The sequence below is a fragment of the Symphodus melops genome (genome assembly GCF_947650265.1).
Source record: "Symphodus melops genome assembly, chromosome: 4".
Taxonomy (NCBI): domain Eukaryota; kingdom Metazoa; phylum Chordata; class Actinopteri; order Labriformes; family Labridae; genus Symphodus; species Symphodus melops.
The window spans coordinates 16,840,641-16,858,423 of record NC_136694.1 but is presented as its reverse complement, the minus strand read 5'-3'; the positions used below and the strand labels follow the sequence as shown (position 1 = coordinate 16,858,423).

The window sequence follows — 17,783 nt, the reverse complement described above, 5'->3', positions numbered from 1 at the left end:
ATTATAAGACCAATGCAAGATCAACACATTCAGCTGCTACAATTGACTGCAGATGCTCACACACACACTCACACACACACACACACACACACACACACACACACAGACACTGTTTGTGATCGTGATGAGAAGAGACAGCCATCTGCTCTCCTTTTTTTCATCCGTCAAGGTCAGCTCTTACAGGACAACAAACACCACCTCACCATCTGTCAAAATATTCCAAGTGTACCTTGCTGCAGGTTTGTTGTGTACGTATATCAACATATTCTACAAAGTGACGCTTAATGGTGCTTAATGAGTATTTGTGACGTCCAAAACAGCAGCTCGGCTCAGAGACACAGCTTCATGTTTGTTTGAGACACTTATGTAATGTGTCATTTTCCCACAGTGTAACAGCTGGACCCCCGTCCTGACCTGCAGAGAGTGTCAGCAGTTCCTGCTCGCATGCATGCTGTGAATGCTTCCTCACATTACAATTTCTCAGAATGATGAATAATCCCTGCATCCTTGTTGGCTTAGACCAAACATCTACCCAGGTGGCAAAAACTTTGTCAAAGGGTCAGTCCCTCCAAAAGAAGTGTTTTCAAGGAGGGTCTTTGTATCAGTCATATTCATTTTTGTAATATTGGCTATGACTTCTATATTGTTAAAAAAAAAAAAATCCTCATTGTTTTTTTTAACATTTTCGGTTTCTTAACAGTGAAGTGAAAGTCCTTCTAATGAGTAAAACCAGGTAGCGGTCTTTAAACAGTCAATATAATTTTAGTGAGAGATATTGTGTACACCTCTGTATCACAGTGGGCAGTTGTACTAACTTTTAAAATAAACAGTTAAACTTAAACATTTAGACATGTCAAGTCAAGTCAAGTCAACTTTATTTATATAGCACATTTATAACAGCCAAGGTGGACCAAAGTGCTGTACAGTAAGTTTAGCAAAATACATTACATCCAAAACCTCATAAACACAACAATGTAGAAAAGCCACATTTAAAATGTATAATAATTGATGAAAATGAATCCAAGCATACAGTAAGAAGATATATTTCTCATTTTTCTTGTTTTTGTGTTTTAAAAGTGAACTTATATTACATAAGAAGAAGTAAGAAGTAAACAAATGCTTATCCAGCTCCCTTTCTCCCTCTCTCCTTCGTCTTTGAAGAACAGCTGGCTTGGAGAAAGTTAATTAAACCATAGCCTGTTAAACCCCATAAATGGTCATGGTCATCAATGGCTTCAAACAATATGATGACACCTCAACAAGTCTAAATGCGTCTAAAATATAACCGTCACATGCCTGACATTTATTAGTCTGTATTATGGGATATTAATACTGTTGGTGCTTGTAATTCTGTGCATGCTGATTGATTAAATCATCCAGGCAGTCTGCTTCACTTCCTGTGGGAAAATTGCCAGAACAGTCCCTTTTATGTCATCTGCATCTGCTCTCTCCTAACCTTGATGGTGCACAGTTCCTCTGACAGATTAATATGATTAAAACATGATAGAAACATTTGCATTAAAAGCTCTTTGTCAAGCGGTTGGTAACGTGTAAAAATGCAGAGTGGAGCTCAAGGTTAAACCAGGATTTGATCGGCTGATCCCCCTTTTCACCAACCTCACACCTCAACACAGACACCTCTGCAATTATTCAAATCCAGAAGATGCAAACATCTATAGGTCATTAGCCTGCACTGCCTTATAATAACAACATTGCCTCCAACCACATCAGCACTCCATCTTATACATATTCATTGTTTTATAACTGTGTTAGGCTCTGTGCTGCTAAAGCTACCTGATAGCCACTGGCCAGTTGCCAGTGCTGCATAACAAAACAGTTCAGTAAGTACTTAATCTCAAACTCCGAGACACCGGGCATTTGAACAAACATTACATCACTGATGTTGCCTTTGTGTTCAGATATCCATGAATGTTTCATCCCTGTGGTTGGCGTCATCTTAGTTTTGGTTATTATAAGATCGTTTGTATTTACTGGTCAACTGTGATCAAAAAGAATCACTATAAACGGATGATGACTGTTATCCCTTCACAACATGATCTACTTGGACTTTATAATTACACCAAGACAAATTACTAAGTTTTCTTCAGACTATTACTTTCTTTTACCTAACACCAATTTCACAGTTCTTTTCACTGACGTTAGTTGGTAACAAATCCCCAAGTAAAAAATAAATAAAAAGCAGCACCAATATGTCTATATATTTACGAAGACGGAGAAACAGCCCGAGAAGTCGGAATAAAAGTTGAAAATGTTGATGTTATCCACTAGCTGTGAGTGCAACAGTTACATATTATCCCCTCAAGAAGTAAATATTTTGCCAAACGTTGTGTTTCACGAATCAAACAGATTCAGAGCTAAATTTGCTTTAATTTAAATACATTTTCTCTGGTTTTTGTCCAGACGAGGGTTGGCGACAATGTATACATTTGCATATCACAGAACAAAAGTGAAAGATGCTCACAGTAGTTTCAAACTATGATAATTATATATTTCTGATGTGTTCTGATGATTAAAACACTTTCACAAACAGGTAGTCATTGGATCCTGGAAGTGATTATAGCACTTAAGTGGGTGCTCTTAAGTATACTTCAAATGTTGTGCTTAGTTAGTCTAACTTGAAAACACGCATTTATTGTCAATGTTTCAATACTAGACTGTCATGCAGTCCAGTTTACAGTTACAGTTTAGTTTGTGGATACAATCCTGCAACCATCATCATTATGACGTCAGCTCTGAATTAAAAAATGAACAAACAAATAAACCTCAGCTTCCTGATTAGAGTTTGCACACCAAAACAAACATGAACCAAGCGTCAATTCATAACTTTAAGCTCTGGGGACACTGAACGTCCAAAAAGGTAAATAACTTGTGCCCTTTGTGTTGCCACTCACAAACAGGAACAAGAGTTTTCAGGAAGGAAGAAAATAGCTCACACATCCCATCACACTGGCAGGTTTAGAAAAGAGAAAATGTCAATGACGTTTCTCTAAGATTATCGAACTAAATTAAGAGAGCAAGGCATCTCAACACTCAACAAGGCATCTCAACACAACAAAGATTCGTCCTTTAGATTTGTTTTTTAGCAGAGTCTGCAGAGCAGTGCAGCTCCAAAAACAGCTATTCAGTAATCACTCCCTGAGCAAGTGGAACAACAGAGGATTTGAGGGTCGGGGCAGTAATGGGATGTGTTTGTGTTTATGCTTATGCAGTGTGTGTGTGTGTGTGTGTGTGTGTGTGTGTGTGTGTGTGTGTGTATACAGCTGCCTTTCAAGCTTGGACACACAGTATTGCAGGGACAGAGATTAAGAAAATCAGTTTTTACATGCTGCCTCTTAAATACTTCTTCACTAAACAGCAGTGGTATGAATAAAAAACCAGAAAATGGTCTCGCACTATGCAAGGACAGAGAGATAAATGTGTTATACTTACCGGTGATGCTATTGTGGCAAGTGGTATAAATTATTCATCATCAAATAAAGTAATTATTGCTCCCTCCTTAGGTATTTCAATGAGACCACGGGATAACCTCTGGCATTAAAAGATAAGCCTACACAGAAGTGCCAAACACTACAATTCCTGGCAGCCGGGTACAAATTAATCTTGAGGTACATTTCCATCCTTAAAAACTGCACAGGGGCTGAGCTAGGTGTGGACTACTAGCTGTCTGCTATAAAGACATTAACTGAAACATTAACTCTGCAGTTTTGTCATGTTGGTGCCTTTTGGAGAAAATAATTTGACTTTCTAGGGGTTCGAACATAAGGCATGGCAATGTAAGTTTCATGTATGAAGTGCACCATTCATACATGAAGCAATTCATTGTTTTTTGTGGTAACAAAACTTTCAGGACTTCTGTGCTCCAGTTTATTTTGAATACATTATATTATCAATATTTTGGAAATAATTTGCAGCTGTGCTTTCCATTCAGAGAAATTCTGTTTTTTCATACACATATATTGGTTTTAGTTGCTGTTCTTCCCTAAAGAGATGATAGCAGTCCTTATGACAACCTTTACTTTTTGAATATCTTAACTTTTGTTTTAATCTATTTCTTTACATTTCAATCATGTCTGTCCTTCTGTGAGACATGATTGAAATGTTTGTATGTAGTTCAGTGTAATGAGTTGAGTATTTTCAGTTTTTCTGTTCAAGCTGCTGATCCGCCACTCTGACTCAAAATCTGTGCGACTGAGCAGAGTGGTCCCATCTCCGACTCTTCTCTTAACTTCCCTGAGATAACATCTCATTTGGTGGCTATGACCGATAAAAAAAAGCCAGCTCATGAATTAGTTGTCACGCATACAATATAAAACGTTGATAGTTTGCCATCCTTTTCAGCTCCAAACTCTTATTAAAGATTACCACTTCTCGCTCTAGAAAACAAGAGAACGACATCCGCAATGACGAAACCCAAAGCTTCAAAAAAAGTCTACCCCAAAATGTATGGCATTAAGGTGGTTAAGTCTGTTTTTTTCACAGCTTATGAGTCAGACATACATATCTAATCAGCGCTAGCTCTTTTTCCATTTGGCAAGCAAAAAAACTACATATATAAAGCAAAAGTTAGAGCTCTCAAAGATTAACCAATCACAGCAAGGACAAAAGAGCTGTTGACTAGGTGTAGTTTAGTAAGCCTTTATTCCTGGTAAGGTGTTGGCCCATATTATATTACATGATAGCTTAATAGATGGAGAGGGGGTGGGATTCAATAAGTTTAACTTCTTCCCACTCCTTTGTGGACACGTAAGTTAAAATAGCTTATTGTCCAAATGTTATTATTTTTTATTTTCTTCTGAATTATACTTTCCACTGTTTGTAATTATTATTCATTTTCTGTCTGTTTTTTTCTTCTGTTATTTATTATTATCATTATTTTTTTTATTTATTTCTGTATGTTCACCTTTGTCTTATACAACAATTTACCAAGCAATAAATGAATGCAAATTTGACTTGCCAGGGTAAACATTAGGACGCCTCTATGAGCCTGTGCCCATGGAATATTGCAGAGGAGATACCTGCACACCAATGCAGGAAGCCACAAAATGTCCACAGACTGAGATATATGCAAAATAGTCTCTTGATTAAGACATGAATGGTAAAAAAAATATAGGTGCTCACAGTGCAAAAATGCAAACAAAAACAGCAGCAAACATTTTAGTCCTGGACTGTCATCACTACCACCGATGATATAAGGTATCTCCTCTGTAATTTTTCAAAATTGTCTCCAATGCTTAAACATCCACGGGTAACTTGTTTGATGCCCTGAGTAGGTGTAGTCTCACATCTTCTGACTTACCCAGGAAATTTCAAATGAGAATGTGCTATTAGTCTTGCAGACAGAAGTTTTTGCAAAAGAGGATCGATTTATCCAAACTGCATAATCAATAGGATATGTGAAGATGCTGCCCTCTCACTTGAACAAGCATAGATAAGAACACTGTCATTTGAATGGATAAAGAAAGCTTTATTGTCTGTAAAAAGTCAACATATAAGGGAAGAACTGTAGTGAATGCCCAGCTGAACAGAGTTACATACCTCTAACTCGGACAAAGCAGCAGCCACATTTACTGAGCAGTTTCCTGAACAGGTGTGGACAACCACATCCTCGCTGGTGGTGACCCCCTCTCATAATGATCCACTCCTGCAGCCAGACTGAAGACTAACAGAAAGAAGCATCATGCTTGACAGACATGCACAGAAGCACATGAACTAATCCTGTTGTAACTCCAAAAGGGGATCCACAGTCATTTCCAAATCTGAATAGAAACTCCAGAGACGAAAAAAAGGAAAGCTGCTCCTATCCCATGATTTGAAGAATAATAGCAGGAAATACAGAGAGATTGTGCTCTGCTTCACTCTGCTGCCTCTCTGTGTGGTCAGATAGTGGGCAAAGATTATGAGAGTGACCAAAAGTGAGTGAGGGAGCAACAGAGAGGCAGGCAATGGGAGGGGCTGTGACGATGAAGGGGGTGGGAGCTTTCAGACTGCACTGCTGTGCTAGCATCTGTTTCCCTCCCTCCAATCATTTCTCTTCCCTCACCTCCTGCTTCCTTTACCCTCTCTCGCGTTATAACTCCCTCATCAGTTTCTCTTCGCAGTGCTGCCTTTATGTCTATGGGAGCACGCAATTTTAATACTGATACTCATGGCTCCCAGAGAATATATAACTGAGGTAATCCTCTCTGTATTTCATAAGCATCAACATGAAGTAGACATTTGGGTTTTTTGAGCGTTCTGTCCAGACAAGTTTTAAATGGAGATTGAATTTGTAGTTTTTATCTTCTGTGGGTGAATTGTTGCAGGTGACATTTTTTTCATTGAACATCATTTTTGATAATGAAAATGTATTGAATAGTAGGGCTCATTTACGGCGGTTATTAGGTGCAAAGGCTCTGCAACAGCAGACACGATGTACAGTACATTGAGAAAGACGTTTCACATACAAAAGCAAAGAGAAGAAACAAATTCATTAACATCAAAAGTGCTGCAAATACATACATTAAACGAGTCAAACACATAAATACAGTACATATATTCAGAAAACAACTGCAAGTAGATTAACACTGCAAATGCAACCTCAGTGCTCCAGGCCTGGGGTGCTCTCTGGGACAGCTTATTTATTTATTTATTAAGAGAGAGAGAGATGGGAAAGTTGCATCGTCGTTTACGTCGTTTTCAGCTGTTGGTAAGCGTTTCCACCAACCAGCCACTGATTGATTAAAATGTTATCTTTTTCTATAGTCCTATAAGCCCCTCTATGATACATACCAACAATTAAAAATTAACAAAATAAAATTAATGAATGAAACAAATATTATGGGATAAAAGTCAACTATTTACCTGTTAAAAATGAGCATGTTTGGATTGTAGCTATAAGCAATAGTGTTCCAAAATATAGTGTCTGAACTGCTTTACGTCTTGTTTAAACAAAGACGGATCTCTCCGACGGACTTTCGTTTGTCCTTCTTCTCCACATACATACACCAAGATAATCAAAAACGTGAAATATTTAAGTAAAATGTAACTGAGTGAGTTTATGAACTACAGTACCAGAAGCAATTCCCAAGCAGCTGCACATGTGCAAACACATAACAAGAAAATGTATGAGCTTTGTTTTCTCAGCTATTGACGCTCTCAACAAACTGCCTCATTCACTGGTACGTCTGCTTCTCCTTTTTCCCCTTACGCGTTTACTCATTTACCTCGTTTACCTATGTGCCAACTGTGTACGCTGTGACTACACATAACTACTGTATTGATTAAATAGGTCTAAAGCAGACAGATGGATAGGTGCAAGCATAGACTGAATGAAGTAAGTGTGCATATTGACTGTTAGGAGCTTGAGTTTGACATGATGACGGTCACCTTCTTATTTTTTTCCGGAGCCAGATGTGACCATATTCGGACATTACATTTGAGAAGCACTGCTGTGCTGGTTAATAGTTTTGGGATTGGCCTGTCAATCACAGGTAGCACCGCCCCAACACATCCCTTGCTTTACTCTCTTTTTACTCAAATTGGAGAAGGACGTAAAAATGATGAATAATGAAACTAGTGATTGAGACCATAATGTATTTGGATAATGTTTAGTGAGGAAAAACATTGACTGAGAAATCAGGTCAATTTTCTCACTTGGTTTCAATCAGAACTCTTTTTTTGCAATCATTGCAGTGCCCCCTGCTGTAAATTAGAAGGTATGCAGATTGAAGGCACCGTTTTCAGTGTACTCATTTGCAAATGTTTATCAAGGTGTTAAAGTCTTTTCACAAGGCTCTTATTTTTAGCAATTGATCAGATAGATTGATAGTAGCTAACTTCTGTATTTTTATTAATAGAGCATATAAAACTCAATGCTAGCAAGCTAGCAAGAGGTGGAAAAAAACTATTTGGAAAACGTCAAATCAATCCCATCTTCTTTTAATTGTTCTCTTTGGGGAAACCAACAACAATTCTAAATCCCATAAACTGTCCTCAAACTCAGGGACAAGCTAATAAGCTAATTATGGTGCAGGTGCTGAGAGCTTACGTACACATCAAATCATATTCATTTAAACTTAATATAAAATATTTTAGTAATTATCAATTGCTCTTTAGAGCAAGTCATGTAAATTATCTAGTAAAGCCATTCATTTCTCCTTAGTCTCAACACCACTGAAAACCAAGGATACGTCAGCAGCTGAAATTAGCTGAGGTGAGACCTAGCAGACAACTAGCAGCACCTACATGTCACTTAAAGCCAGCACACCCTTAATTATGCATTCTTTTTTATCATCAAAACAGTCCTGCTACAGCTTTCATAAATGTAAAAAGGAACTACAGGGACCGACATGATGTAAATTTATGATGGCATTTTAAGAGATGGGGTCTGTGGGGATGTAGTTGTTTGACTGGTTTTAACGGCCTTTTCAAACAAAGCTCATCTGTCACGTCACCTTTTCTCTGATCAGTTTTGCAGCTGCCTGGGTTCCTTTGTCATAACAACTTCTAAAGAATTTCCTCTGCTGTGGAATAGACAACTTGGAAATATAAAACACACAGACACATACACACACACACACACACACACACACACACACACACACACACACACAAACACACACACACACACACACACACACACACACACACACACACACACACACAAACACACACACATACAGCAAACTGAGCTGGCAGGATGAAGGCAGGCCGATTTAATCTCAAAGCTAAGATTAAGCATTCATGACTAGATGATCTTCTAAGCACAGCTGTCCAGGCTCGTGTCAGCCAGTACTGTGATTCAAGGAGATTTATGCGTAAACTCTTACGGACCCTAACATGATGAATTCTGTGAAGAAGAAGAAGATGTCAAAAAAAAAGGAAAAGGGCTGCTGTTTGAACGTGACTCACCTACATTACACCGCACACACACACAGACACACAGATAGATAAGCACACACTCACGTCACAGTTTGACAAACACAACGCTGGAATCTCAATCCAGAGAGGACAGATTACAGTTATAAAAATATCACAATGCTCTCCCTCTCTTTCCCTGGAGTTAAGCTTTTAAAAACTCTGACATGATGATCCCTGTGAGCTCAAAAGCACTGATTGCTCTGCAATGATGGATTATTATATGTACATGCATGTGTATGCAAGCGAGCAACCAACTTATTAGCCAACACTTAAACATCAGGATAAGGAAGAGTATGTTTTAATCAGTGTTGTGACATATTACGTTGACACTATATGTTTTTTGTCGCAGACAAACACGTTACTCAGTGATGTGATGGACGCTCTTCAGATAAAAACTGGATTTCTCTGAATTCACTGACGTTAAGAGTGAAGGAGAGCAACATGCTGTGTTACCTTTGCATCCTACAGCCACACTGGACTTCCTGGCACACACGAGCTGTGTCTGCTCGTCTTTATTGTGTTCATCTGTCAGCAGTTTCTCCTGACCTGGATCTGAAATCTTACAAGTGAAACAGACATTGAAGAGAGTGTGAAATGACAAAAGATACATTTCAAACATGTTCAAAGAAGAAAACAAAAACACTTGTCTGCCTTTTTAAAAAAAAAAACAAACATGGATCAAACGAGTCCAGTCATTTAAATGTAAGTGTCTATGTGTGATTATGAGGCATGGAAATGGGTGATCGTCTGTAACTGGCTCAAGTACACCTCTTACCCACTCTATTCCAACTCTCTCTCTCAGAACTCCTCTTTCTTTCTTATTTCAGATTCAATTCTCATGATTGGGCATGGGACACAAGCGTAGGTTTGATCACTCTGTAGCTGGCCACCTTTGATGAGGGTGTCTAGTGTTATAAGGCCGAAACACCCTGGGACTCAAAGGTACACTACTGATGATGTGTCCCATGGTTCATGATTCTTATGAGTCCCTGACTCTTTTCTATGTGGGTAAAAGTCCATGACTTACTTTACTTATAAGAATGGTTGTTTCTTACCCTTTTGACAATTTGAGTCCCTGACTATTTTCAGTCTAAGTACAGGATCTCAATCAATCAATCAATCAATCTTTATTTATATAGCGTCAATTCATAACAGGTGTTATCTCGAGACACTTTACAAAAGCAGGTAAAGGACCTTACTGTTTGTCTGTTAACATTAACGAAAGAGCAGGTAACAAGACCATGCTCATCGTTACGTTTACAAAAGCAGGTAAAGGACCTTACTTATGGCTATATTACAAGAGCCCAGCTTAATCCGTCACAGCGTGGCAAGAAAAAACTTCCTTTTAACAGGCAGAAATCTTCAGCAGACCCGGGCTCATGACGGAACAGCCATCTGCTAAACTGTGCTGGGCTGGACACACAAACAGGATCTGTTTGTGTGCCTGTAAAGCACTTTGGTCTGCTGAAGCCGTTGTAAATGTGCTATATAAACTTGATTTGACTTGACTATGTTTGCTTGGATGATCTGTCTCCCCTCTTTTAGTGTTGAAAGGCTGAAAAAAACCCTGATTCAAAGGTACTCAAAACATCAAGGTAAACCTCTTGTGTATTACCACCCATTGGCACAATGGACAGGTTTCCATCATGTCCCGTGTTTCATGATTTAGCTTAAGCGGTGTCTTATCTTATCTGAGGAATTTCTCTGAGAGGACTTGACTGATGACTGGAGTGTATAGGACAACTTTGAATCCTAGTTTTTCAAGGGTTTGTTTTTATGTTGACTGCAGGGTAAACAGGTGAAAGCAAACTGAAAACCCTCATGATAGACTGGTTTGGCTGTTTATCAAGCTTGATGGAGTGCGAAGTTTAAAGCCAGACTGTGAACATAGCTGTGTAAAACGCAAACCCATGTAAACAGCCACACCTTTTTTGTCAAAACACAAGCTCAATAAACACAAGTATACATCTTCTTTCCATTCAGATGCTTAAACTCACAGTAATAATGAATTAGATCTTTTATTCTATTTGACATGATAATCAGAAAATAGAATGAGCACTGGCACTTTTAAACAGATATTATGGAATACAAATATTGTATTTTTTATAATATATAATACATATATATATATATATATAAATTGACAATATTATTAAACCTCAACAAGAGAAGAACTTCACTATAGCAAGGTTAAGCTTATCAGACACAAACAAATGTAAACAGGAGTTGAAGCAGTCATCCAATACTCTCATATACTCCTCATTAAAGTTGTTAAACACTTTACTCTTTTCTAATTCACACTACTCCGAGACATGTGTACGTGTTAGCAGATGTTCAGAATTGATCCATGCATGTTTTCAGCATTGACTTTAGTTATTTCTCAAATTGTTGGCTTCATGGACTGAGACACTCACTTTCTCAACCCTGCATCCCAGAAGTTGTTCAGTCCTCCCATGCACTTTGGTCAACGCCTTCATTTTGAATCTCTTCCACTTGAGTTTGTCCAAATTTGGTGATACTTTTTCATCACCTGATATCCTAAAAATTCACTCTCATGTTTCTCCGTTTAAAATAGCATCCACTGCTGGTCCTGCGTGAGTCTTTGACTGATGTCTAGGGGAAGTTTGGGCAACCTATGCTTTGCACCAGTTTTTTCTCCTCTGGGCAGTGGGGACAGCTGTCTAATTGCTGTGGAACTTTACCTCAGGCTCTTTTTGGATAAGCTGAGGGGTCAATCTGTCTGGACAAGTCCGGTCACATCCCACAGGTCCCATAGGCTAAATTCAGACAGAGAAACAGAAGTTGAAAACTCTCAAAACAGCCCCAGAAAGGCCATGAAAACTTTGCTATGACTATTGAGTAAACCAGTTTATACTGCTGATTGTACATATTTTTATGGATTCATTCATCTTGATAAATTTGTGGATATAGCTTTTACTTGTGTCAACCATGTGAGAGTAATTCTTTAAGGTTTGTGAAGATGTACTACATACATGTGTAAGAGATCTTATTACAGTAGCAGCAGAGTTATTTTTCATCCAGTGCCAAGTGTCTGTTGTTGTCTGAGAGATTTTGCTTAACGTAGATGTTTGACTTTTGGGTCAAGGAGATGAGTTCTTCATGCCTTATACAGAGTGAAGTATTTATGGGCTCTTTATGTCAGAATATAAGGAACACTGTGAAGAAGAATACTTTGGCCAGTGTCTGCAGAGTCCTGGTTCACCAGCATGTGAGATTCTGAGCAGCATGCCAGTAACTGCAAGGTTCTGGTCATCAAGCATGTGATGTACTCATTTTATTTGACCATGGCTAAATAACTCTAAGATGAATCTCAAGTCAGTTTGACAATGTCCTCTTCCTTCATTCAACTCAGATACAGAAACCCCACCTTACAACTGCCACATATCCTTTTGTATTTGTATTTTGTTGGTTTTGACGTTCTTCTAATACTTGAAAAACATGTGAATGTTCTTTGATCAGTACAAATATCTGAATCAGCCTGTGCTGCTGCTTTTCTATAAAATGGGTTATGTTGCAGGTTAAACTTTGGAGTCTGGAATCCATCCCATCTGTTCAATGCACTTTGGTCACATCTGATGGGATTCAATCGTTTGTCAGTCTTAACAATTAATTAGATTCCTCTGGCGTAAGCAGCTTAAGGTTAACTATTTGACATTTACAATTGGATTAATGACTTATTCATGGTTTACAAAGAAAATATTTGGCATATATATATTCATATCTGACAGAAGACCAGGTGTAGTTGTAAGATGACAGGTCCGTGTTAGCCTTCCTAAGTGCTTTTTTTTTCTTCAAGATTTCCTGTTTGTGATCTGATCGATTTTTCACATGTTACTGTAACAGTTGCAAAAATGATTAAACAAGCAGAAAAAATACATCACAAATGTGATTTAAGAAACAAAAAGAAAAGTAGCATACGACCAGCCACTTAAAAGTGATATAATGAGAAGGTAGCGTGGACTAAACTCCTGTTGTCCTGTCGGGTGAAAGGGCCTGTAGAAGGATGTAATCCTCTTTATGAAGCTGTTGTAAGTGGGATGAGCTGAGAACAGGAGCTGAACACACTGAGTCTCTTAGAAGACTCGGTGAAGACTCCTCCTCTCCATTTTATGTCATCACTACATTATGAGGCATGGAAATGGGTGACTTGTCAGCTGCTCTGATAAAACACAGAAGAAGTGTTGGAGGAAGTCAGAAGTCAACAAGAAGAAGTCACTGAGGTCGGACATGAACATTCCAACACGTGGATACATCTACATTTACAGCTAATTTGATGCCCTTATTGGTAAGTTAATTTCCACTGTGTTTATATATCTGTATAAGTGAATTTGATTGAAGTCAACGTAAAGTTTACAGTATAATAATGAACGATGGTGAACACTGCACTTCTTCTGAGAATATCCACTTCTATATTTCGGTTTCATCAGAATGAACATTTATGATTGGACGCGTGTTCATTTCTTAATGTAAGAGGTGCCTTCTTGTATAAAGATCTCATAAAAGGGAACGTGTGTTTCACCTAAATACCTGTTAAATGGTCATGTGATTACATACATGCTACTATACGACTCAGTGAAATATTAGTAGTTATTAGTTTCGTCATATTTGCTTTAGACAGCAGTACGAGGGCCAAAACATGAGCTTAGCAGGCCCACGTGCAGCTGAGTTTATTCTGGGGTGGATTGTTCCACATTTAGCTCATGCTGTATGTTCAGCGGGGCTTTCAAGGACTGATCCAGTTACTCAACAGTAAAGGCACACTGAGCCCAAACAGCCACACCCCCTCTATGACACTCAGATAAAACACTCATAATCCCTGACAGACAAAGTCATGTTACCCCAGGTCAACATGACAAACTTTTGGCCTTTCAAATAGCCACATCTGAAGTTCGATATCTACAGCATGACGAGGCGCATAAAATGAGAAGATGATATTGAGTTCGCAATGTGTTTAATCAAAAAGAGTTTTCCAGGTAGTAGAGATTCATTCTTAGTGTTCAATCTCTAGAGCTGATTACGACTTTGTTGCTAGTGATGATAATCATTTTTTTATCTAACTTCAGTTGTTTCTATTTTGATTGTCTTGTAGATGTAGAACACAGTATCATCTCATCTGTTCTCAAGTTGGAAGATGGCAACCGCAGCTCATGACCCAAACCTTGGCTCAGGCCCTGATGAAGACGACCTGTCACTGTCAGGGAGTGAGTCCGATTCAGACAGCATTCTCTCAGACGACTCGGTGCTACCTGACTACAAGTCGGAGTTCACAAACGGGTCAGTCGCAACAACTCTGTATCAAGCATGCGCTCGCAATGATCCCGTCTCTCTGCGCAAAGTGCTGGAGAGAGGGGTCACAAAAGAAGAAGCCATGGAACTGGACATCAATAGCTGGGTGAGAGTCTCATTCATAAAGTATTGATTAAGAGGATAACCAGAGATGTGCTCATATTCACGACAACAGCACAACTTCAAGTGTGTTGGTGTCAGAACATTCCCAATGTTACTTATCCTCACTGTTGACCCTTCATCAACAGAACGGCTTGATGTTGGCTTGTTGCAAAGGTTACGTGGATATTGTGTATGGGCTCCATAGCTGTCCCTTCCTTGACGTAAATCATCAGGACAATGAAGGAAACACTGCTCTGATAATTGCATCACAGGCAGGTAAGTCAGAGCTACTAGTTTACAAATGTTAAAAAAAAGAAAAAAGAAAAAAAAAAAAGATGATCGTCTCTAAATTCTGTTTTGTTTTTCCCTCCAGGTCATGTAAACACAGTTATGTATCTCCTAAACTACTACTCTGGTATAGACACTGAAATAAGAGACTGCAGAGGTTTCACAGCCCTCATCAAAGCTGCAATGACAGGCCGTAATGACGTGGTGGCTGCCCTTGTTATGGCTGGTACGTATGAAAGCAGGGTCACAGATAAAACCTCTCAAGAACAAGATTGACAGTTTTTCTTAATTTGTGGCGTATCGCCACTAAAATTTGGAAAGATTCTTTTAGTTTAACCTACAGCATATACATTGTATGATTTGTGCATGCTTAATTGAAATTGTTTATTTGACACAAGATCAATATAAGTTATCTATTGCTTCAAAGTTGTTGTCTAAAGAAGCCATGTGATACTGCATATTATTGTGTCTGGCAAAAAATAGGAGAAATACAACTGAACCCCTATAAAAAAAAAAAACAATTTTTAAACGCACAAAAAAAACCACATTCCTGTGGACATAAAAAATAGATCCGATTGGTGAATATAATTTGCAAACCCCATCTCTGTAGCTTCTTTATCCTCACGTCTCACACTGTTGCCCTCACAAAGGAGTTACTGTTCTATATTATTAGGCCTTTTCTTCCACACACTGACATTAGCTCATTAACCAGAGCCCCTGCTCGTAAAGAGTAGTTACAGCTCTAGTGGCGAGAATAGCTGAGCACACGGTTTATCCATATTTGACGACAGCTATCTTTGTTGGTGAGCGACTGTTACGAAGACGCCAGATCAGTTCAAGGGATCATTCTGAGGACTTTATCACATCTTAACACGCCGTCCAGTTGTCTAATCTCTGATTTACTAGTCTTGGAGGGCTGGCTGTAGATTAGCAAACAGCTATTTGTAGACTTCAAATGTTTTCTTACTCTCAGTCATAATTTGTTGTGTGACACTGCAGTCAGGCTACAACTATTTATTTTTTTCATTGACAGCCCACTGTTTATTTTATTAATCAATAAAATTTGGCATATAATGTTTGTTCAAACTAGTTTTATTATAAAGCCCTTATAGCAGCTATCTGACCAAACAGAATCTACTCACAAAGACACTCTTCATGAAATACATTGGGGACATTTTGCCTTTACTATAGTTGTAAAAGCACAGGTTTAAATCACAAGTTTGCAGATCCTGTGTCACGATCGTGCAGGCAGGAAACAGGAGAGGAGGACCCAAATGCAGAATAACTAAAGATTTATTTAACAAAAAGCAAAACAAAAACTTACTTAGAAAAACCAAAATCCAAAAAACCACGACGGAGAAAACACAGGGAGCAGGGAGATGAAACACATTCCAGGACGACAGACCACGAGACAATGACAATACAATGAACCAACAAGAAACTGAGGCAGACACAGAGACTAAATAGACAAGGGGTAATCAGACACAGGTGAGACAAACGAGACAGGTGAGGAACATCAGGGTAATCACAAAGGCGGGAAACACAAGGAACAAAGAACACAAGACCAGAACACTGAGGACAAGTACAAAACCAGACACTGACACCACCACCAAAACCAGATCTACAAAATAAAACAGGAAACACTAAAGACTAGACTTAAAACACAAGGCAGGAAATAAACTAACAGGCAACATAGGAGGACACAAGGATACAGGGAAACACACTAAGGACTAAAGTAAACCACACTAGGAACATAGATACACAGAACACAAGGGAAATAATGAAAACTAAAACAGGATTAAATGCAGAACAAAAACCAAACCATGACATCCTGGCTATAACCATTCTTAATGTTTTGGCAATACTTGTGCTTTTATCACCACGTAAAGTGAATTTGTCTACCCTAAATAACACTGGATCAGAGTCTACTACTTTTTGGGGAAGATTTAACATTTCATAGCAGAAAACACCTCAGTGTAAAGATTTACCTGAGATCTACCTTTTATTTTCAGGGTTATAGCATGTTGGAACACTAAAGTTGACATAGATAGAGGGTTCTTCACCTATAAACTGGAATGAATTTATCTTTAAGGTCATTAAAGACACAACTCCCATCCACATTTTATCTGGCAACATAGGAAATGAGAGCTCCCAAGATCTGAATATAGATTTAAAAAAAAAAAAAAAAAGGAGAATAAATAAGGCTATTTGTTTCAAAATGCTTCATTCTTTTCATATCTTTTTTCCCCAGGGGCCGATACACATGCAGTGGACACCACAAAAGGAAAATGTGCTCGGGACTGGGCACTAAAAACTGGTCGCTATGAGACTCTGCATCGTCTCCGTCGCCTTAAAATGCGGCCCAAAGCTGAGCAGTTCTGTGAGAATTTCATCCCTGAGTGGCCTGAGCTCAATGATCGGGTAGCCAAGGCCACAGCAGAGAAAAGTGCCAGGGAAAAAATTACTCAGCGGTTAAAGAACACATTTGGATTCAGATTACCTCGTGACCCTGAGGATAACGGGTGCCTGGACCACATGGTGCGCATCACCACCAGTGTTCACAGTCCCTTGATTTCAACTGGATGCCGTCCCCTCTGTCCTACAAGCCCTCCTGAGGTGGGGAAGAGGCGCCTGGCTGTCCCAGAGCTGGTGAAGAAACACCCAGAAAAGGAGTTAGAAGAGAACTCAGTGTGCCACAGTAATGGTTCAGTATCACATATCATACCCACAATTCAATCTGCAGAGTCCATCACTGCAACATGCTGTGCTGACCCTGACAGGCGAGCCAGCATCATTTCTTTGGCTTCCACGAAAGTCGCTTCTACGTTCATTCCCCGCAGTATGGCGAGACGAAACAGCGTGTTCCCTTCTGGATGTATCCCCAACATCAACATCAGCAGGCCTACAGAGGCAACGCCAAAGAAACAAAAGAAGAAGAAAAAAATGGAAAAAGGCTTCCTGGAACCACCCATGTGGAAGTACAAGGAGATCAAGGAAGAAAAAAAGAAAGAGAAGAAGAAGGCTGAGCAAGAAAAGATGGAGAAGGAAAAGAAGGAGAAGAAGGAGAAAAAGGAGAAAGCGGAAAAAGACAAGAAGAAGGTCAAAAATTAAAAGGGCTATTTCGCTGTATTACCCATTTGCTCTGTAAAAATGATCTTGGAAATATT

General features: G+C 38.9%; 2 protein-coding genes and 1 long non-coding RNA gene across 5 annotated transcripts in view; 2 read left to right on the top strand and 1 right to left on the bottom strand.

The window, feature by feature from the left end:
• The window catches only part of LOC306823161, a 2,076-nt gene extending 1,324 nt beyond the window's left edge, over positions 1-752 (top strand). Inside the window, exons 2-3 of the long non-coding RNA XR_013778980.1 lie at positions 170-239; positions 389-752. This is a non-coding gene — a long non-coding RNA (uncharacterized lncRNA). The remainder of the gene's footprint in view (positions 1-169; positions 240-388) is intronic.
• arhgef25b (Rho guanine nucleotide exchange factor (GEF) 25b) overlaps positions 1-17,436 on the bottom strand; it is a 27,859-nt gene extending 10,423 nt beyond the window's left edge. Inside the window, exons 1-4 of one of the 3 annotated variants that reach the window (XM_079342542.1) lie at positions 17,346-17,436; positions 17,117-17,262; positions 9,373-9,478; positions 5,557-5,680 (exon numbers count right to left, since the gene is read on the bottom strand). In XM_079342542.1, coding sequence (XP_079198668.1) covers positions 5,557-5,650 — 94 coding nt within the window. In that variant the 5' untranslated portion in view covers positions 5,651-5,680; positions 9,373-9,478; positions 17,117-17,262; positions 17,346-17,436. Of the gene's footprint in view, positions 1-5,556; positions 5,681-9,372; positions 9,479-16,679; positions 16,775-17,116; positions 17,263-17,341 lie in introns of those variants that run through there. The other 2 variants (XM_079342544.1, XM_079342543.1) reach the window with 2 other exon arrangements.
• ankrd33ab (ankyrin repeat domain 33Ab) lies at positions 13,118-17,783 on the top strand. The gene is made up of 4 exons (XM_079342552.1): positions 13,118-14,332; positions 14,475-14,604; positions 14,702-14,842; positions 16,868-17,783. Exons 1-4 carry the CDS (start codon positions 14,072-14,074, stop codon positions 17,725-17,727), a joined length of 1,392 nt encoding a protein of 463 aa, XP_079198678.1. The 5' UTR covers positions 13,118-14,071; the 3' UTR covers positions 17,728-17,783.